Source organism: Notolepis coatsorum, assembly GCF_963971535.1.
Source record: "Notolepis coatsorum genome assembly, chromosome: 4".
Classification (NCBI taxonomy): Eukaryota; Metazoa; Chordata; class Actinopteri; order Aulopiformes; family Paralepididae; genus Notolepis; species Notolepis coatsorum.
In genome coordinates this window covers 106,171,703-106,194,377 of record NC_140168.1, presented here as the reverse complement: position 1 = coordinate 106,194,377, position 22,675 = coordinate 106,171,703, and the positions used below count along the sequence as shown (strand labels likewise).

Here is a 22,675-nt window from a genome sequence, read left to right as displayed (position 1 = left end):
GCTGCTTAAATTTTTTTTTATTATAATCGCAAATTGAATCGCAATCGCAATCTGTCAGAAAAATCGCAATTAGATTATTTCCCAAAATCGTGCAGCCCTAATCCCTAGCACAAATGGTGCCAGCCCTAGCACAAATGGTGCCAGCCCTAGCACAAATGGTGCCAGCCCTAGCACAAATGGTGCCAGCCCTAGCACAAATGGTGCCAGCCCTAGCCCAAATGGTGCCAGCCCTAGCCCAAATGGTGTTTGTACAGTGTACTAAAGGAGAAAGTTGTACAGTGTACTAAAGGAGCAGCGGTCGGTGTGGGACTGGTCTCGAGGCGGTGACTGGGTTTTTATGAGGCTGTAAGGTCATCTACACACGACCCCAATTAAAAAGCAGCGGTCAGCACTGCCTCTGAATTAGCTGTGGGCCTAATGTGAAAAATCTGCCATCACTTTGAAGTTTTAATGGGGGTCAGGGGTCAGTGAGCTGCTATTGTCTCGTTGAGGTATTTCCATGAGGACAGGTCATTTAGAATGAGAGTAAATTAGTCCCATTCGCAGTACAGAAGGTATCATGTATTGTAAACGGTCAGGTTATCCTAGTACCCTCGTTGACTTTGCACATTTTTCAGGGATACAAACTTTATGTTCTGCATTATATTTTCGGTGTGTGCTCAGCAGTGTTGGGACTAACGCGTTACAGTAACAAAGTTACTTTTTGCCGTAACTAGTACTCTAACGCATTACTTTTTAAATTCAGTAACGCTGTTACCGTTACTAAATGGTTTGTTAGTTCGTTACTGCGTTCTTTTTATGTAGATTCATAGCGAGCGTCCTTATTTCGCCTGCGTTTGTTTTGTTTACTGTAGAGAGCGTCTATTTCTTTCCGTAGCCTCATTTCTGGTTTCCGCATTTCTGATTGGCCACTGACTGACGTTCTCTGACGTTCTCTGACCAGAGAGCGTCAGTCAGTGGCCACTGGCCAATCAGAAATGCGGAAACCAGAAATGCGGCTACGGAAAGAAATAGACGCTCTCTATAGTAAACAACAGGAGGACGCTCGCTATGAATCTACATAAAAAGAACGCAGTAACGAACTAACAAACCATTTAGCAACTACTTGGAGAGATAATTAATATACAACATGGAAACGAGATAAAGAACATGTTTGAGGGGCTGCTGGAGTCAGCTGGACTAACGTTACATCTCGACCACCGCAGACTTGGGTGAGTGCAATGTGTTCACTGAAACTCAAGTTGATCAACGGATTTTGACTGTACGAAATCTGCCAGGGAATCTCATAATACTAATCAAACAATATAAATATAGTCCTTTCATGCACAATTGATATCCTAACTATTCTAACGTTGCAATGCTTTGATTGATATCTTAAACAACGTTGCAAGATGGTTAATGAAACGCTCCGGCGACATCAAGGCTGAATGAATGAATGAGAACTTTATTTAACAGATTGCAGAATGGGTACAATACAGTACGGCTCAATACATACAATTGTTAAGGGGATGCAGACCAGAGAAAGACGTTTGTCTTGTTTCCATCAGGGTCCCCCATTTTCAATTCATATAGACATTTATGACATACACAACATACATGACATTTATGGCATAGGGACATATAGGTATTTAGTACTGATACATTTGTGACATAAACGGTATTCAAATATACAGTACTGTTACCCCTAGATCCTGACAGAGTATATATGATGGGGAGGGGACTGTACATTAGGAGGGGGTGGGTGGGTGGGAGAGAAATATACATACGGCGGGGAGGGAATATATACATGCGGTGGGGAGGAGACTGTCTATTAGGAGGTGGTGGGGGTTTTGGGCATTTACGGTGGCCAGTTTCGAATTGCAGCCTCCCGTAGGTGCTCTTTAAGAGCGGTTTTGAATGTGGGTAGTGATTCACATTCCTTTACAGCTTTGGGTAGGGCGTTCCACATTGTTGTGGCATAATTGCGAAACGTGTTTAGTCCCTTGTTTGAGCCGAATCTGGGTTTTACATGATTTGTTGAGCTTCCTCTGGTGTAGTGGTTGTGGTATTCACTGACCTTTGGGAAGTATTTTGACATGTACATGGGTACCCCGGTCGTATAGTGTATCTTGTAGACCAGGCCCATTGCAAGTTGCTGTTCCTTCAACCGGCGCACTTCTTATTATATCGACTCGGGACAACATTTGTTTGTGTCAGATTTGTGTTTGTATCTAGACCACATTGCTTAGCAGAGTTCAGTGATGTGAATGGAAACTGTCAAGTTGATCAACCGATTTTGAGTATCTGGGGCATGGGACTTTTTTTTTTTTTTAATAACTAAATAGTTACTTTTCACAGTAACTCATTACTTTTGGGTGTAAGTAACTAGTAAAGTAACGAAGTTACTTTGAAATGAAGTAACTAGTAAAGTAACTGATTTACTATTGTTCAGTAACTAGCACAACACTGGTGCTCAGCATAGCTCGCCAACTAAAGGGCTGTGGTGGAGGAAACGTGCACACAGGCCGACAGCGGGTCAGGGAGTAGCACCCCAGTTTGCCTGATGGGGTTGCTATAATTAAAGGTCAAAATGTAGAAACGGCGTAAGTCTGATTTACACACAACTTGGTACAGTTTTGATGGTCCAATCATCACATCCACATAAGTACCTGACATGTACCCTGAAAGTTCCTTCAATTTGAACACTAGGGGGCGCTACAAATGGACAGAAATGGGCATGGCATAACACTAACCAGACTAGAAATAAAAAAAGATAGTCCATTAATTTTGTCTAATCGAAACCGGCACGATATGTTTCATAACACTGTTGAATAACAATTGTAAAATAGTCTTGAATCCAGGTGTCAGCATTGCCTGCAGCTTTAGCCAGTCGTCATACTATCTCAATTGGCAGAGGTAGCGGGTGGAAGTCGATGGGTGGTAATCTGGACGTTGTGGACAGCGACTCCTACAGGTCGGTTGGGTGACGCCTGCACAGCAGAGACAGGAAATATCGGGGGCAGTGTGAGCCTCCCACACGTTACTCCTCGCCACAGAGTCTGCGCTGTCTGGTGAAAAGATGTGACAGGCTGCCTCCTCGTGTACCGGAGGGGACAAGTGATGCAAGGCTTCTATCCTCACTACAGCCGACCAGTGGGGGGCATAGTCTAGCAATGTTCAAGACAGGGGAGGGGAGAATTGGCAATACGAAATTGGGAAGGGAGAAATATAAGGAGAAAAAGTGGATAAAAAAATAAACGATTGTAAAATAGTAAAACCTTTACTATTGGGGGCACTACCAGTTCCAAACATGATGTAAAATTGGCCATAAATCGATGAGTTTGTCCAAACATTACCAAACACAGTGGATATTTTTAATTAAGCTGTTCAAAATGTTTTCAAAATGTACCAATGGACGACATTACCAATGCAAAAGGAAAAGAAAATGAACATGGCATAAAACAAAAAATCATTACAAAACCCAAAGGATATGTTTCAGACCACTGTTGAACCATGTGTGTGAAATTATTTTTGAAATATTAACAATCCATGTTGGCTTGAACCCCAGAATTGCCATTTGCTGCTATATCTATTATTAGGACATGAGACCTTGGCGGACATTTGCGCTCCACTGTCTACAAATAAAACAATTTGTAACTAGACTACTCTCGATGGCACACACATCAGGAAATCATTTTAAGACTACATGCTTAATGCTTAATCCTAAAATAACAATGGGGTGAAGCATATTTTACCCATGAAATACCTAAAGTCTTAATAAAGACGTTTGACATTTAGGTGGGTGGAGAGGGACTGTATTTAATTATTTAGGGCGTTTTCACACCTGGTTCGTTTGGAGCTGTTGATCCGAAACCTGGAGCGTTTACCCGCTATTTCGGTTCAGTTGGGCATATATGAACACAGCAATCACATTCTGTTGCGGAACAAAACAAGTGGACCGAGACCACCTAGAGAGGGTGGTCTCGGCGCATTTCCAAACGAACCCGACGCGACTCGTATGCTGTGAGAATGCAATCGATTTAGCAAACCGACACAATAATAATAATAGTGAGCCGTGGAGCAGCGATGACTCGGTACACTGCCTCGTTGATATTTGGGCAGACGATCACATTCGTCAGATGCTGGAGAACACGCAAGTGTACAGAACGTTTAGTGACTGTAGTGACGCTGCAACAGCAGCACCGTGCGAGACAACACCTCCTCTCTCTCTCCCTCTCACTGACTCTCTCTCTCCCTCTCTCTCTCACCGAGAGAATGAATGTGGACTGTTCCATCGGGGAGCTTCGGTGGTAATGTGAGCGGCTACAGACCGCTGCACTTAAATATAAACATTAGTCTACCTGGAGACTCAATGAGGTAATTGTAGATGTCGCCATAAGACGCTTCTGGCCATTTAGTGGGATCATTGTTTCATTATCCTGTTCGGCTGAAAGGACACTGGCCACCGAAGCTCCCCCCTCTGATGGAACAGTCCACATTCATTCGTGCGTCATCTCGCGTCTCCAGACTCTGTGGGCAATCTGCGCATGTACATGGGTAATAATAGGTGCTTTAAAATGGGCTTTTTCGCTGCCGATTTAGTTCTGATCGATTAGGAATGGCTCGCGCCGTGTTCAGGAGATTGAGGCGCATAAAAGACTATTCGATCATGTCTCTAGCACCCCCACAGCCGTATCTGCAACCACTTACATCACGGCTCTCATCCACATTCATTCATTTGCTCCCCCGCTCTCTCCTCCCCGATTTCAATGTAACGCGGAGATTCAGGGTTGGGGGGGGGGGGGGGGCATGCCCCAAAATCTGACCAATGAGTGATAGTTTGCTCGCGCGTGCGTTTGTTTTGGTCCGTGTGAACACAAACGAACTAAGAATCGAGTGCAACAATTGTATCATAATAGACCCTGAATCGGAACAAAGCAAACGAACTACAGGTGTGAAAACACCCTTAATCTCTCTCTCTCTCTCTCTCTCTCTCTCTCTCTCTCTCTCTCTCTCTCTCTCTCTCTCTCACTCACACACTCAAAGTTGAATGAATACATTCTGTGCATCTCCCATTATGTTTCTTCAGGTCGATTTCATATCATCGTGGATGGCTACAGGTCAAAGAAATGCCCACCCCGTTTGCGACAAGACTTTGATTTCACTAACTAGTGGTTTAACCCATTGAAATCGGGAAAACACATTTGTGTGTATTATACAGTAGGGCTGACCCCTATTAGTCGACTAATCGATCGAAAGGAGCCGTAGTCGACTGCCAACCTCTTAGTCAAATGCAAAAAAATATAATTATAATTATAATATATATTTTTTCTTTTACATTTTTTTTACCATTCTTTCCAAAAGAAAAGAGGCCTAGAAGCATGGCTAACGCTAATGGCACGCATACCAGAGGCTAACTGCCTACGAAAACAGGCACAGAGGCACCGAAAGAGGATTTCACTCATCTAATGAACACACTAGACTAGACAAATATCAAGATGTATCCATCAGTGGACCCATTGCATGCTTTTGCAGAGGACAAGGTGCCTTCAGTCGACTCCTTCAGACATTAAGCACCCCCACAGCCCAAATGGAATTATATATATAGATATTCTTTTTTTTCTTCTTATAGTTGACTATCGGCTCATTTCGTCGACATTTCGTCGACTACTATACAAATCCTTAGTCGGGGACAGCCCTAATATACAGGTTATATAATGCATTATTATCAGGCGTTGTAGGTCTAAAGGGGTTAACGGACTACACGTGATTTGAAAAGTGCCGGCTGTATTCTGTCGTCTCCCCCACCGAGTCACCGCTCAGCAGGCGGAGGACTGGCTGTTCCCAGCTGTCACTCAGGGAAACCAGAAGGAGGCGGGAGGTGAGGGAGCTGGCGAGACGAAAGCCTGGTGTGGAGGCTGGACTCGAACCCTGTAACCTATACATCAAAATGAAGCTTGGAACCTAGTTTCTAGCTGTTTGTTTATTTCCTTTAACCACTTATGCATCAGGCAAAAATGGGGCTAGTTTTGCATAACACGCCTGACGATTGCATACCCAAAGTATTATTATAGTAAAAAAATTATACTTTATACTTATAACTGTAATATATAGGGCTATCTGGGCACGAAACGGTCTTCCAAGTGGCATAAGCGAAATACAAGGTATAGCTAGCTTTAACTCATTGACTGCCATGCTGTTTTCCCATACTCCCTGGCGCTATTTTTTTTTTTTTTACCATTTTCACGATATTTCACGATCTTTGCGGAGCTATTGTATATTAGATGTAGATCGGGATCGGCAAAAAAAAAATGACCATGTTCACGTCTTAAACTCATACTGAGGCCTTAGTTTTGGTTTTAAATTGCATATCATCATTCATTTATTTATTGTCACAGAACAGAAGAATTTTGCCAAAACAAACGAATAGTATCCAGTAGGGCTGTCTTAAATACTTCGAAGCTTCCAAGCTTCGTTCGATGGCACAAGCTTCGAACATTAAAAAAAAATCGAAGTAAAAAAAGAAAATAATAATAATAATATATTTTTTTTAAATTTCTTTTTTTTTTCAAATTTTATTTTATTTTTATTTTTACTTCGGTGTGTGTGTGTGTGCATGGGGCCATTGGGTGGGGAAAGTAACCCAGCTCAGCACTGCCCAAATTATATCATCACTATTGCCTGTTTGAAGGATATCATCCTCAAACACATATACACCACCTACACGCCTATTCTCAGTCCTTGCCCCACAATGGTGGAATGAACTACCCACCCCAGTTAGGACAGCCGAATCCCATCCAATCTTTCGCCGTCGACTAAAGACTCACTTCTTCAACCATTATCTGAAATAAAATAAAAAAAATTAAATAAAAAAAATCTAACCCTAACTAACCTTACTGTCATGCACTTGTCCTAATAAACTAACCTACACTGTAACACGCAACAATTTGATGAACATTGTTACTCAGCTGATAGAGTTGTGCCCTTCCTGATGACCTGTCGTACAGAACTTGTAAGTCGCTTTGGATAAAAGCGTCAGCTAAATGACTAAATGTGAATGTAAATGCCTTGTAGAATTCCACACATAAGAAAGAAAGATACTGGGATGAATAAACAAAATAGGAAATAAAATGTAGAAATGCATGCAATACATAAATAAATATGAATCTCTATATATGAAATAGAACATTTAGATAAGGTGCTACTGAGATGTTTTGGTGAGTTCTTTGTTTTTTTGTGGAAGTAGCCCTTCTTAAAAATGCATGAACATTCACTGATAATTGGTCTGTAGTGGAGTCTACAAGGTCTACATTGCCGGACCATGTAGAATCCGGACCTTGTAGACTGACATAATTCTGTGCATAGTTTAGTTTACACAGGCCATATTTCAAATAATCAAAATCTTGCTTCATTCATCTTAAACATTCTTGATTTGGGGGATTGGTAGTTCCCATGAAATCTGAAGTTGTTCAAACGACAACAGCGATCCACCTTGAATTAAATCACACTGTGTTGGCTGCGTCACAGTCACGAAAGGGGCTACTTAATTCATTAATCCAATCCACTTTATTTATAGAGCACATTTAATTATTATCATTATTTTTTTAATTCGAAGCTTCGAATTAAAATCAAAGCTCGGCCCCGAAGCTTCGATTGCCAAAAAAAAAATCGAAGGTCAGCCCTAGTATCCAGCTGCAGAACGGCAGACCAGCCACACTCTCGGACCCAAATAAATTTAGATATTTTTTTTTAATCCCAATTTCTCACATTACATTCACCCTGAATGTTGATGTTATCCAGGTGAAAAGTTAACTTACATTTTTTTTTGATCGGATCGGGAAATATCGGTATCGGTAGATACTCAAAATCACATGATCGGATCGGGAGCATAAAAACGTGATCGGGACATCCCTAGTATATTGTATATTATAGCTATGGAGACAATAGTATGGCTCATTTGACAGGCACTATTTATACTCCAACATGTAAAAAATATGGGGGGGGGGGGTCATTTTCCAACGCTGCGATCATACAAACGCATGTTTTATGATGGAGTTTCGAGGTACTCCATTTCGCACTTTGAGTCCAAGTGTCTTGAATCAGAACAGGTTCAATACATATAACGTTAGGAAACGCACCTTATTGTCCATAATCCATATAATCCATATATATATATATATATATTTTTTTTTTAATAATATCCAATAGTTCCTCTAGGCCAGTGGTTCCCAACCTTTTTCCCCCCAGGGACCCCCAAACATCTCTGATGAAATTCGCGGACCCCCTCCTAATAAGATACCATAAAATACCTTTTTTTTTTTTTCATTTTAATAACAAACTGCTTATACACAGGCATATGCATCACAATTAGACCCACTATGCTTCTTTGACTTGTGCCTTCAATCAACAAATCTCATCTTGCACCATTATGCATTTCAAAATGTTTGGCCAATATTCAAATGCTGTATTCATCCTCTCAAATCAGGCCCTAATGGTGAACGGTTTGCATTTATGGAACAAATCAATGCAACAAATTAAACTAAATATGAGACAGGAAATTCCAATCAGTAGCAGAGAGAATCTGTCCTAGCTGGGTTTAATACCTTTTTTTTGTCATTTTAATAACAAACTGCTTATACACAGGCATATGCATCACAATTAGACCCACTATGCTTCTTTAACTTGTGCCTTCAATCAACAAATCTCATCTTGCACCATATGCATTTCAAAATGTTTGGCCAATATTCAAATCCTGTATTCATCCTCTCAAATCAGTCCCTAATGGTGAACGGTTTGCATATATGGAACAAATCAATGCAACAAATTAAACTAAATATGAGACAGGAAATTCCAATCAGTAGCAGAGAGAATCTGTCCTAGCTGGGTTTAATACCTTTTTTTGTCATTTTAATAACAAACTGCTTATACACAGGCATATGCATCATAATTAGACCCACTATGCTTCTTTGACTTGTGCCTTCAATCAACAAATCTAATCTTGCACCTTATGTATTTAAAAATGTTGGCCAATATTCAAATCCTGTATTCATCCTCTCAAATCAGGCCCTAATGGTGAACGGTTTGCATTTATGTTGAATGAAGTAAGAATCCACTGCAGTAAAAATATCCTCACCTCGAGTGGTGGTAGTAAGGTTGACTGACATGAGAATGTCCTGCTTCAGATCCTCATTTTCAATATATTGCACATAAACGATGAGCACAGCCTCGTCTGCGACAGTTGTAGTTTCATCAAGTTGTATGGCAAATGGACCCTTTCTAAGCTTTTCTGACAGCTGCTGCTCGCAATCACTTGACATCTTATCAATTCGGTATTTCACTACATTGTTCGAGAGTGGTACTGATTTTAGTTTATCCGCCACCTGTGGGCCGCACAGTTTCTAAACCATTTTGATGCAGGCTGGTTTGATGAGCTGCTCGCCAATATTGTGCGGTTTCTTTGCTTTTGCAATTAAAAGCGAACACTCAAAGGAGGCTTCGGTAGCCTTCTGTAAATCACTGCCACCCCTGCTCCACGCTACTCTAACATCAACAGGCTTGTTCGCCTTGAGAGACTGTTCTTTCCTCCGAAAAAAGTCTGGATCCTTCCCAACGGTTTCTGGGTGCTTAGACGCCTGATGTCTCTTCAGCTTGCTGGGCTTCAGGCTCGAGTTTGCCAACTTTTCTCCACAAATCACACACTCAGGTTGTTTGTCTGGTCCCTCAGTGAAGCCCATGGTGATGTAATTTTCGCGATTGCTGTAGGTCCTAACTTTTTTTGCAGATGAGCTGCCATCATCTCCTTTTCGTTTGTCACACATTTTCGCCTCTGGCGGCTGACTGCAGACGAGCCGAGAAAGTTAACTAGCGTACTAGGCTAGCTACAGAAAGTGATACAGTCAACTGATTCGCGTTTTAGCGGCTACCCGGTAGCCTACTGTTAACATTAAAAAATCATGTCTAGATGTTTATTTATTTATCTTTATTTTTTTATTGTAGTGGAGAGACTATTCATGCTTCTGATGATAAAAAAGAAAAAAAAAAAAACTCAAATCATCTGTGGTCTGGCGGACCCCCTGCGCCCCCTGGCGGACCCCCAGGGGTCCGCGGACCCCAGGTTGGGAATCACTGCTCTAGGCGATCGCCATTGTCGTCCTGCTCACAGCCTACTAGTAGAGTGAGTCCCTATAGTTGTTTTGGGGCTGGGGCCACCCCACACTAAGCTGGGCCATATGCATGCTGGCGGGATTCAATCGTCATTGCAATTTCAAGTACTCAGATCATCAGATGAGTCTGTTTTTGAATAGAAAAAAAGGATCAAACCCCGAGAATTCTCAGGTATGGCGATCAACGGTTGGCGACGAAACCCGAGATATGTCGGGTATGGCGCAGAAAGGGTTAAGAATAAGTTGAGATCTCACTTACAAGAGAGCCAATGAATATGTAAGTGATAATGTAGAGCCATGTGAAATTTGTGTTGCCCTGATGTGTTGATTGTGTGTTTCTGTGTGACGCACTGTTTTAATTGTTAAGAAAAGAAAAGTGAGGGGGGGCTCCCGTAGCTCACCGCATATCTCGGCGCTATTTCTGCGTCGGGGAAAACCATGCTCGTCACGGATCTGGGGGACACTAGTTCGATTCCCGGACCCGCCGTCATTTCTCAGAATGTCTTCCCCTGCTCTACATCCCATTTCAACCTGTTTCTGTCGGTCATGCTTGACCAGAAAAGCGATAAACGCTAAAAAATAAAGTTTAAAAAAAAAGAAAAGTGCAGCAGATTACAAAAATAAGGCATAAAAGTAGTGACCTAGCTGCTGATGTTGTCATCGTGTCAAGTGTGTGATGTGTTTATTTCTCTCCGCTACAGATCGCCCTGGAGGAGGACCTTTGATCTGAGAGCACCATGACTGTTCGCTGAACCGACTGGCCACCTTCCAGCTCCTCTCATCCATCTCCCTTACCCTCTCATCCATCTCCCTTACCCTCTCATCCATCTCCCTTACCCTCTCATCCATCTCCCTTACCCTCTCATCCTTGAGCGCTGGTCCTCCAGTGTTGCTGCTTCCGTCTCTGGCTCTTCCCCTCTCCCTCTCCCCCTCCCACTCCATCCATCCACCCACCCACCCTGTCACCCATCCCTCGCGCTCCACCCTCTGCCAGTCTGTGTGACCTGCACCGGTGCCCGAGGTGTGTCCTGGTGCTGGAGCTGTGCCCTGAAGCCGCAGCAGCATGGTGGCTGAAGCGGACGGCGTGTCCCAGGGCAGCGGGGTGCGTCTGAAGCAGGAGATCTCTCTGCTGCACGGCGTCTGCCTCATCGTGGGCAACATGATCGGCTCCGGCATCTTTGTCTCGCCCAAGGTAGGAAGGGACACTTAATGAGTACCTGGTATCATCTGGGGACATCTGTGGATCTCAGGTAGGAAGGGACACTTAACCAGTACTTGGTCTCTGGGGACATCTGTGGATCTCAGGTAGGAAGGGACACTTAACCAGTACTTGGTCTCTGGGGACATCTGTGGATCTCAGGTAGGAAGGGACACTTAACGAGTACTTGGTCTCTGGGGACATCTGTGGATCTCGGGTAGGAAGGGACACTTAACCAGTACCTGGTCTCTGGGGACATCTGTGGATCTCAGGGAATGTATTCCCGGTGTCAGAAATATTGTGTCTGTTACTAGGCTTGAGTCAATTGTAATGAACTAAAGGAGAATATCAATTTTATTTTATTTTCATCTTTGATAGTGAATAACACTATGCTAAAATGTACCAGACATGAAAAAAGTTGCTCATTCAGCATCTTCTTGAAATCAAGTGTACAAAAGATCTAAGCAAATGAATAAAGGGCGGTTTTGTAGATGCAGTACTGAATTCTGCCATCCGGACACATGCCATTTGAAACATGATTATAGAATATAGAAGGCCTGGGCGGCTGGGTGGCGTAGCGGAGATTGCGCTCGTCACCAATGCAAGAGAGAGACTCCGGTATCGAATCCCCAGTCTCAGCATTGCCTTCGGCTTGGGCCGGCCGTCGTACTGGCTCATTTGGCAGAGTCAGCGGGTGGAAGTCGTGGGTGGGGATTGGACGTTGTGGACAGCGACCCCTACAGGTCGGTTGGGAGACGCCTGCACAGCAGAGACGGGAAGTGGCGGGGGTAGTGTGAGCCTCCCATGCGTTACACCTCGCCAATGAGAGTCCGCGCTGGCAGGCGAAAAGATGTGACAGGCTGCCTCCTCGTGTGCCAGAGGGGACACGTGCTGCAAGGCTTCTATTAGGGGTGGGGGGGAAAATCGATGCGTAGTAGTATCACATTACTTTGCTTGGCGATACTGTATCGATACAGGGACGCCAAGTATCGTTATTTAATTACTCATAAACTTTTTTAATTATTTTTTTGTATAAGGAAGTTGCATTGTTCATTTCAATACCTGTAATAGTACAGTAGTCCACACACACACATGTGCATTCAGTTAAGTTGGAATATGACTAATACAAACAGTTCAGTTTGTCAGGTACATGCAACACAGATTACAGTGTTGACATCTGTCTGCTTGAGAAAATACCATGTTCTGCAATAAAAATGATTGAAGTGAGATGAACAGACTGAACTTTATTTTATTACAACATGTTGACAGTTTTACTTTGCAGTAAATATATATTGATAAAAAAAAAATCGCAATATTCGCGATATATCGTATCGCGACTCAAGTATCGCGATAGTATCGTATCGCGAGATCTCTGGCGATTCCCACCCCTAGCTTCTATCCTCTCTACAACCGACCAGTGAGGGGCATAGTCGAGCAACATTCAAGACAGGGGAGGGGAGAATTGGATACACGAAATTGGGATGGGAGAAAATGAAAATGAAAATGAGGAGAAAAAGTCGATCAAAAAAGAAAAAAATAATATAGAAGGCCTATAAATGACTTTATTATGGCAAAGTCACACATCTATGGATCGGGCTAAATCTCCCCTTTCCAATGGCAGAGTTCAATCTAGATTTAGTACCACCTGACAGGGCAGCAAATACCGTGAATGAAATCTACTGTAAGTACAGTTACCTTTTTATAATGTAAATTGCTCCGGCATTTTTCATCAGATTGCAATAACGTTCAGGTTTGTTCCACCCGTGAGATATGATCACGAAAATAAAGAGAAAAAAAGCTTCACGCTAGAAGTCTAGACCAGGGGTTCCCAAACTTTTCAGGCCGGGGCCCAGAAAATAAGGCGTCAGAGAGCCGCGGCCCAATGCACATCGTCTGGCTTTTTTTTATTTTTTTTTGCCAGGCGACCGATTTTTTAAGCCAAATATCACTTCAATCCTATTAAGTTAGTTCAAGTTAGTTATTCATTTATATGTGCTATTTATGAGAGGGCTAACTTGTTGCAAAATAATAATGATAATAATAATAGCTTCATTAAAATACTATTGTTGCTTCGGTTGTTTTCAGCGTTTTATGTGCATAATCTGTTATTTAGTTTGAAATGTCCGTTGAAATAAGTAGATTTTTCGTTTTTGTTTATTTATTAAGTTAATATAAAACCATATAGTCACATTTTAGAATACAATAGAATAGAATTTTAGAATACAACTAGAAACACTGTCCTGGCCTGCTTCTAAGTTCAGTGGCCTGACAAAAAAAATAAAAATAAAAAAAATAAAAATAAAAAAATAAAAAATACTTTTTTTTTTTTTTTTTTTTTTTTTTGAAATCATCTCGCGGCCCACCCGTGGCTGCTCGCGGCCCACCTTTGGGTCGCGACCCCGACTTTGGGAACCACTGGTCTAGACGATTGACTGGGGCTGGCGTGAATTTTTTTTAATTCGAAAGCCCATCAAAAGCCCTGGGTCTCTTCTCTCAAAAGACTACACTCAAGTTAGGTTGCGCCAAGTCCTCGCGCCAATAAGTGCCTTTTTTCCGACTCGATGCACTTGAGATTTCTATAAACTCGTATTTCACTAATAACACGTAAAAAAAAATCATTGGTAAACAAACGTAGTGCTGAAAAGATACACTTTGACTGCTGTTTTTCGACAGGGTTAGGGTCGTTAATCTTGGCTACATTTGAAAAAGAAACCCAACATTAATTAACACTTTCTGTCAGGGTTAGAAATTAACGGGGGCTCGTGGCAAAATGCCCTTGAAAATGGACAAAATGCCCTCGAAAATCAGTTAAGGGGGGCAGAAAATGCCCCCGACAGTTTACTAATTATATATATAATTATATATATGATCTACAGTGCGAGCATTTCCCTTGTATTTGCCCCTAATAATATGTGTGTGTGCGCAACCCGGAAAAATCATTTACTCGAGACGAGTGACGATTACAAAACAGCTCCGCTGTTATAATAGTCCCACATTACACAAGGCGCATAAACGTCCAATCACAGTAGCGCCCGAAAACAAAGTCACGGTACCGGCTTAGGCAAGTTATACATTCAGAATCAGACACCGCAAAAAAATCAGCCAGCCATGAAGCCCATTCATTTTTATTTTGAGCAAAAGAGAGACGAGGAGAAAGAGGAATCCGGCTGACATGGTTTTTTGAAGTGATATTCGCACGTGTTTTTGCGGGTCCAGTCCCCACGGTATGTTGACAGAATTCGCAAAACACCTTATCGACTGAAGCATAAAAGTCATTAGGATACGGCTCTGCTCTGAATTTAGGGCTTAGTGGGGAATTTCTTCCGACGTTAACGTTAACGACGCACCGAAGCAGCTAGACGCTTGGACATTTCTCCGTGTTGTGTGTAACACGCAGCGGTCCACGCCTCCCTAGCTCCTGGCAACAAACGTTCCACCCAAAAACGGAATTTCTATTTCATAATGAATTAAATAATTGTATAAAGAATTTTCAATGTTCTGTCATCTAATAATATATTCCATTACCTTTCCTATCTGTATCAAAGTCAAAATGTTGGTATCATAACAACACTACAACATACAAAAGCAGCTTGACAACCGATATCCTTTGCGTTTGATTGATTGAAAACTTTATTAACAGATTGCAGAATGGGTACAATACAGTACGGCTCAATACACACAATTGTTAAGAGGGGATGCAGACCAGAGAAATACTTTCGTCTTGTTTACATCAGGGTCCCCCATTTTCAATTCATAGTGTGCACACGCACAGTATAATATGCATGTGATAAATAGTTAATAAACTCTGTTACTTGAACAATTTTCACTGTGCTCCTAAATTTCTTTGTGTGCTCCTAAATTTTTATTTAGATTTTATTTATTAACATTTTATTTAGGAGCACATGTGCTCCTTGGGAAAAAGGTTAGCGTAGAGCCCTATATATGGAGACATTAACATTACATTATCAAACATAGGGACGAAGACTGTAAAAAAAAAGTGTCAACAATGTTTTATAATCTTTATGTTAATTTTCATCATAAAAATTCAGTGCCCCCGAAATACAAAAAAAGCCCCAGAAAATCAATTAAGGGGGGCAAAAAAAGCCCTTGATTTTTTTTTTTTTATTTCTAACCCTGCTTTCTGTATTGATGACGGCCTCCCCAGGGCGTGCTGTTCTACACGGGCTCGTTCGGCCTGTCCCTGGTGGTGTGGGCCATCGGGGGGGTGTTCTCGGTGTTCGGGGCGCTGTGCTACGCCGAGCTCGGCACCACCATCCGCAAGTCCGGGGCCTCGTACTCCTACATCCTGGAGGCCTTCGGACCCTTCCTGGCCTTCATCAGGTGCGTGGGGGTCTGATTATTTATCCTGAATTGGATTGATTGATTGACTGAAGTTTATTTCAAATATGCAACAACAACAACAAACGAGTACAGATATAGCCTTAACACATTGGGCGCCATGGGTTATATCCATCAATATACCCAGTCTGCCACCGTTAAAAGCCTATGGAGATGTTTACCTTCTTTGCAGGGCTATAACTTTTTAAATTGTATTGCTATATTGACATTACTATGGCCCATTCAACATCGATTATCTATCGTTCAGGATGTGGGAACGTTATATTTTTTCATTCATACATTGTTGTGTTAATACCGTCGTGAATATAAGTATGTTTTTAGACAGCAGTAATTCCAAAAACAGTAGTTATAGGCCCTGACTCGTATGATAGATTATCGATTGGCGTTTCTTTCCTATACACGCTATATTAAAAAATTCAAATGTATATGATCGGTATACATTATGCGTCATCATGCGTGAAGGAAAGGGGAGGGGGGGGGTCGTTTATAATTCCTTGATCGTCAGTAACGGCTTTATTTAGTATGGGTTGATATATTGATCAGATGGTTTGCAGTGAAATGAATAAACAATCGGGCTGAAAATAACGTTACTGTCCTCTTACCGTTCTAGCGCAAACCCTGGTCATGATACATAACTGGAGTTGTATAAATGGACGATAACAAAGCACATAATTAACTCAGAATTTCCACCCAGATTTATCACTGGCAAAGACAGGAAATCCACCACAGGCTCTCATACTAGAGGGATGGAGGCCAGCCCACAGACGACAAATGGAAAAAAACAAAACAATGGTGTTGATTGCTTCTGTAGAAAGGGTAGAAGCAAAGGGAGAGATCCGCCTTAAATGTCCCCTTCATCCCACTGGAATGTGGACGTTCCTTTTGATGTGTTGCCTTTACAACACAAGACTAAATGAGAGCAACACGGCATGTGGCACAATAATCGTTTTATCTCAATGATCTTGTTTTCATGATCGTGGGAAGACGCAATCGTATTTCAAATAGAAACTTGATTAATCGCCCAGCCCTACTGTCTTCCCAAAGCTAGATGCCATGACAAACGAGGCTCCTACTAAGAACACACTTTGTCCAGACTTGTTTGTATGGCCGAATACCTCACGTTGTTTTCGGTTTTCCATTTTAAAGGGGAACTACGCCCAATTTAAGTAATCACACATGTTATTCCTATGATCTAAGAGTGTCCAAAAATATTAGTGAAAACAAACAACTCTCCCAAATCCAAAAACGACTACCTTGTGATGTCATCAAGTATAAAGTCTGGAGCTACTCCACAGATAATGAGTTGGGAAGGATTTTATATGCAGGCATTAAAGCGTTCCGTCTCCAGACGGATTTCCGTCAATTTGATTGGGGAGATCCGTCCATTTGATTTGTAGTCTGGCGGAATTGGCTACCTTGGTATAATATGATTTGTAGATGCATACAGATTTAAACAAAATTCAGCCAATCAGAGGCGCCAAATAGCATTTATTTTCCTATCGCGCCGCCCCAAGCAGAGTCATCACTCAGCGACCCGAGAGACAGGACGCTGCTCGCTCCGCGGTTGCAGCTGGAGGGCTATTGGAGTGACATTTGCGAGGTCTGAGAGGTCTGTCCGCCACATGGCGGCTAACAAAATAGTCATGGTTTGGTTTGGTTTTAAGACAGTCGTCTTTTTTGCAGCGTCGCGCATCAACTCTCCTTGTTTACAGACGTCACAGCCACCACGCTGCTTGCACTCGCTGCTATACCGATTTAGCTAACGTGAGCTAATAGCGTCGGTTAAATGGAAGGAGTAAGCCGGCCACTAAAAAGAAAAACCACCGCGGTTTTCTCAGACGAAAAGGATGAGCAGCACCACCCAACAAAAGAATGTTTCGAGTGGAAGTTTGAAGATAGCGGTGTTTCAAGAGACTGGCTAGGCTACTGCGGGCTGTAGAGTGGTGAGTTAACTTGTTCCGTGTGCCGCAAGTATGTCAAAAACATTTACGGAAACAACACATTTGTCATTGTCGTGTTAACAGTTACTTCACAGTACAAATACGTGAGTCCCCTGTTGTGGTTGTGAGTCACCTTTATTAGCTTAACTCCGTAGCAACATCACACAGGTGTATCTGTGTAGTCAGTCTCCTCTCCACCGTATATTCTCTCCCCACCGTATGTATCTTTTTCTACCACCCCCTCCTCCTAATGTACAGTCTCCTCCCCATCATAATGTATATAATCTCTGTTAGGATCTATGGCTAACATTGATTACTGTATATTTGCATATCATATATGTCACAAATGTAACATTACTATATACCTGTAGTATGTCCCTACTATGCCATAAATGTCATGATATCAATGTTGTGTAATGTCATAAATGTTACTATGCATTGAAAATGGGGGACCCTGATGATGTAAACAAGACGAAAGTCTTTCTCTGGTCTGCATCCCCTTAACAATTGTGTGTATTCAGCTGTACTGTATTGTAGGGCTGGGCGATATGGCCTAAATATGATATCACGATATTTTCTGACCTTTCGGCGATACACGATACACATCACAATGTTTTTCTTTTTTACCCCAAACAATTCATTATGAGGCTTACCAAGACAGTATTTGAGTTTGCAAGCTAACATTATATGATTTAGATATGAAATATGATGAATTGAAAATGGGGGACCCTGATGTAAACAAGACTAAAGTCTTTCTCTGGTCTGCATCCCCTTAACAATTGTATGTATTGAGCTGTACTGTACCCATTCTGCAATATGTTAAAGTTTTAAATCAATCAATCAATAAATAGCATTTTAGCATTTTTATGAAACTACTGTATATATGTATGTCTCTAAATGTTTTGATGAATTGAAAATGGAGGACCCTTATGTAAAAAAGCCGAAAGTCTTTTTCTGGTCTTCATCCTCCTGTACTGTATTGTACCCATTCTGCAACCTTTTAATACAGTTTTCATTCATTCATTCTGACGGAAACATAATCATTTTGATTGACAGTCGAGTCTGCCAATGACGTCACACCGCTTGCACCCGCCCTGCTGTTCTTAGCACCAATCGGCAAGCGTTATTAGTTTTTGACTTCCTGAATGTCCCGTGTGCTGAACATCAACAAAGCTACTAACGTTAGCTCCCCGCGGCCGTCGAGTAGGAGACCAGTGCTTCACAGGATGACTAAATGAGGCATAATGATTTTACTACAACGAATGTTATAATAAAAGCCTTTCCATACATCTGTCTGATTGAAAACTTTATTAACAGACCGCGGAATGGGCATATCTCAGCACAGGCTGAGATATGAACGAGTAACGTGTGGACAGATTGACGCGACACAATCCTCTTGGGCAAAACATCACGATATCCACGATACGTTGAAAAAGTGTATCGTTAATGAACTGTACCCGATATTTATATAATATCGTCATATCGCCCAGCCCTACTGTATTGTACCCATTCTGCAATCTGTTAAATATTGATTGAACATTTTATTAACAGATTGCAGAATGGGTACAATACAGTATAGCTCAATACACACAATTGTTATGGGGATGCATACCAGAGAAATGCTTTCATCTTGTTTACATCAGGGTCCCCCATTTTCAATTCATCATAACATACATGACATACAGATAGACAGTACTGCTACAGATACATTTATGACATACCAGATTTACAAATACAGTATTGTTTGTGATACAAAAATAGTCTAAAAATGAGAGTATATACATTTGACGAAGAAACTGTACATTGGAGGTGGTTGGGTGGGGGGAGGGGTAACTGTACATTGGATTATCGACGAAACCTTACTTGGTCCCAAGAAGAGGGTCTCGTGTATTAAATAAAGTATTCATTCATTCACTCTGGATCTGGTAAATCCAGTAGAAATACACACAATTGTTAAGGGGATGCAGACCAGAGAAAGATGTTTGTCTTGTTTACATCATCAGTGTCCCCAATTTTCAATTCATAGTGACATTTATGACATACACAACATACATGACATTTATGACATAGGGACATACATGACTTACAGGTATATAGTACTGTTACATTTGTCATATATACGATATGCAAATATACAATACTGTTACCCAGAGATCCTAACAGTAAATATATACATGATGAGGAGGAGACTGTACATTAGGAGGGGGTGGGTGGGTGGAAAAAAATATATACAAACGGTGGGGAGGAGACTGTCCATTGTTGTTGTGGCATAATTGTGAAATGTGTTTAGTCCCTTGTTTGTATGATAACAAGCCATTTAGTTCATGGTTCAAAGTAATGGGAAAAGGGTGCTAGCTCGCCATCAATCAGAAGCTAGCCACAAGACTTGCATTCAAGCCTCCCTGCCTGGCACAACAACCACAACAGTAGGGTCTATAGTCACTGTCAGGACAATAGCTCTAAAAGTAGGCTCCCTTAAAACGCTAACGCTATTAAAAGAAAATGCAGTGGAGGTTAAAATAAGAATATGACTTGGCCTGAAAAAAAGTTCAGTCAGGAGATTTTTTTTTGCTTTAATCCCTGTATATGTGATACTGAGAACACCCAGGAGAATATTCTATAGAGATAACCAAGGATAATGTTCTGTAGACAGAACCCAGGAGAATATTCTATAGAGAGAACCAAGGAGAATGTTCTGTAGAGAGAACCCAGGAGAATATTCTGTAGAGAGAACCAAGGAGAATGTTCTGTAACATAAATATACTGACAAACAAACTCAAATACACATGGTCTTTCCTCGACCAAGACATGAACCAAACTGAAACAAAAACATTTAGAACCCCCAATGGAGAACTGAAACAGAGGCTTGAGAACAGGACTGAAACAGGGGCTTGAGAACAGGACTGAAACAGAGGCAGCTTGAGAACAGGACTGAAACAGAGGCAGCTTGAGAACAGGACTAAAACAGAGGCTTGAGAACAGGACTGAAACAGAGGCTTGAGAACAGGACTGAAACAGAGGCAGCTTGAGAACAGGACTGAAACAGAGGCTTGAGAACAGGACTGAAACAGAGGCAGCTTGAGAACAGGACTGAAACAGAGGCAGCTTGAGAACAAGACTGAAACAGAGGCAGCTTGAGAACAGGACTGAAACAGAGGCAGCTTGAGAACAAGACTGAAACAGAGGCAGTTTGAGAACAGGACTGAAACAGAGGCAGCTTGAGAACAGGACTGAAACAGGCTTGAGAACAGGACTGAAACAGGCTTGAGAACAGGACTGAAACAGAGGCAGCTTGAGAACAGGACTGAAACAGAGGCAGCTTGAGAACAGGACTGAAACAGAGGCAGCTTGAGAACAGGACCGAAACAGAGGCAGCTTGAGAACAGGACTGAAACAGAGGCAGCATGAGAACAGGACTGAAACAGAGGCAGCATGAGAACAGGACTGAAACAGAGGCAGCATGAGAACAGGACTGAAACAGAGGCAGCTTGAGAACAGGACTGAAACAGAGGCAGCTTGAGAACAGGACTGAAACAGAGGCAGCTTGAGAACAGGACTGAAACAGAGGCAGCTTGAGAACAGGACTGAAACAGAGGCAGCATGAGAACAGGACTGAAACAGAGGCAGCTTGAGAACAGGACTGAAACAGAGGCAGCATGAGAACAGGACTGAAACAGAGGCAGCTTGAGAACAGGACTGAAACAGAGGCAGCTTGAGAACAGGACTGAAACAGGCTTGAGAACAGGACTGAAACAGAGGCAGCTTGAGAACAGGACTGAAACAGAGGCTTGAGAACAGGACTGAAACAGAGGCAGCTTGAGAACAGGACTGAAACAGAGGCAGCTTGAGAACAGGACTGAAACAGAGGCTTGAGAACAGGACTGAAACAGCGGCTTGAGAACAGGACTGAAACAGAGGCAGCTTGAGAACAGGACTGAAACAGAGGCAGCTTGAGAACAGGACTGAAACAGAGGCAGCTTGAGAACAGGACTGAAACAGAGGCAGCTTGAGAACAGGACTGAAACAGAGGCAGCTTGAGAACAGGACTGAAACAGAGGCAGCTTGAGAACAGGACTGAAACAGAGGCAGCTTGAGAACAGGACTGAAACAGAGGCTTGAGAACAGGACTGAAACAGAGGCCGCTTGAGAACAGGACTGAAACAGAGGCCGCTTGAGAACAGGACTGAAACAGAGGCAGCTTGAGAACAGGACTGAAACAGAGGCAGCTTGAGAACAGGACTGAAACAGAGGCAGCTTGAGAACAGGACTGAAACAGAGGCAGCTTGAGAACAGGACTGAAACAGAGGCAGCTTGAGAACAGGTCTGAAACAGAGGCTTGAGAACAGGACTGAAACAGAGGCTTGAGAACAGGACTGAAACAGAGGCAGCTTGAGAACAGGACTGAAACAGAGGCAGCTTGAGAACAGGACTGAAACAGAGGCTTGAGAACAGGACTGAAACAGAGGCTTGAGAACAGGACTGAAACGGGGGCAGCTTGAGAACAGGACTGAAACAGAGGCAGCTTGAGAACAGGACTGAAACAGAGGCTTGAGAACAGGACTGAAACGGGGGCAGCTTGAGAACAGGACTGAAACAGAGGCAGCTTGAGAACAGGACTGAAACAGAGGCAGCTTGAGAACAGGACTGAAACAGAGGCTTGAGAACAGGACTGAAACAGAGGCTTGAGAACAGGACTGAAACAGAGGCAGCTTGAGAACAGGACTGAAACAGAGGCTTGAGAACAGGACTGAAACAGAGGCAGCTTGAGAACAGGACTGAAACAGAGGCAGCTTGAGAACAGGACTGAAACAGAGGCAGCTTGAGAACAGGACTGAAACAGAGGCAGCTTGAGAACAGGACTGAAACAGAGGCAGCTTGAGAACAGGACTGAAACAGAGGCAGCTTGAGAACAGGACTGAAACAGGCAGCTTGAGAACAGGACTGAAACAGAGGCAGCTTGAGAACAGGACTGAAACAGAGGCAGCTTGAGAACAGGACTGAAACAGAGGCAGCTTGAGAACAGGACTGAAACAGAG

At 42.5% G+C, this 22,675-nt stretch overlaps 1 protein-coding gene across 1 annotated transcript in view; it reads left to right on the top strand.

Annotated features, from left to right (window-relative positions):
- The window catches only part of LOC311226643 (Y+L amino acid transporter 1-like), a gene marked incomplete at its 3' end in the record, with an annotated part of 136,088 nt that overhangs the window by 30,566 nt on the left and 82,847 nt on the right, over positions 1-22,675 (top strand). Inside the window, exons 3-4 of the mRNA XM_084312060.1 lie at positions 10,844-11,334; positions 15,506-15,681. Of these exons, the coding sequence (XP_084168186.1) occupies positions 11,206-11,334; positions 15,506-15,681 (305 nt within the window). The 5' untranslated portion in view covers positions 10,844-11,205. The remainder of the gene's footprint in view (positions 1-10,843; positions 11,335-15,505; positions 15,682-22,675) is intronic.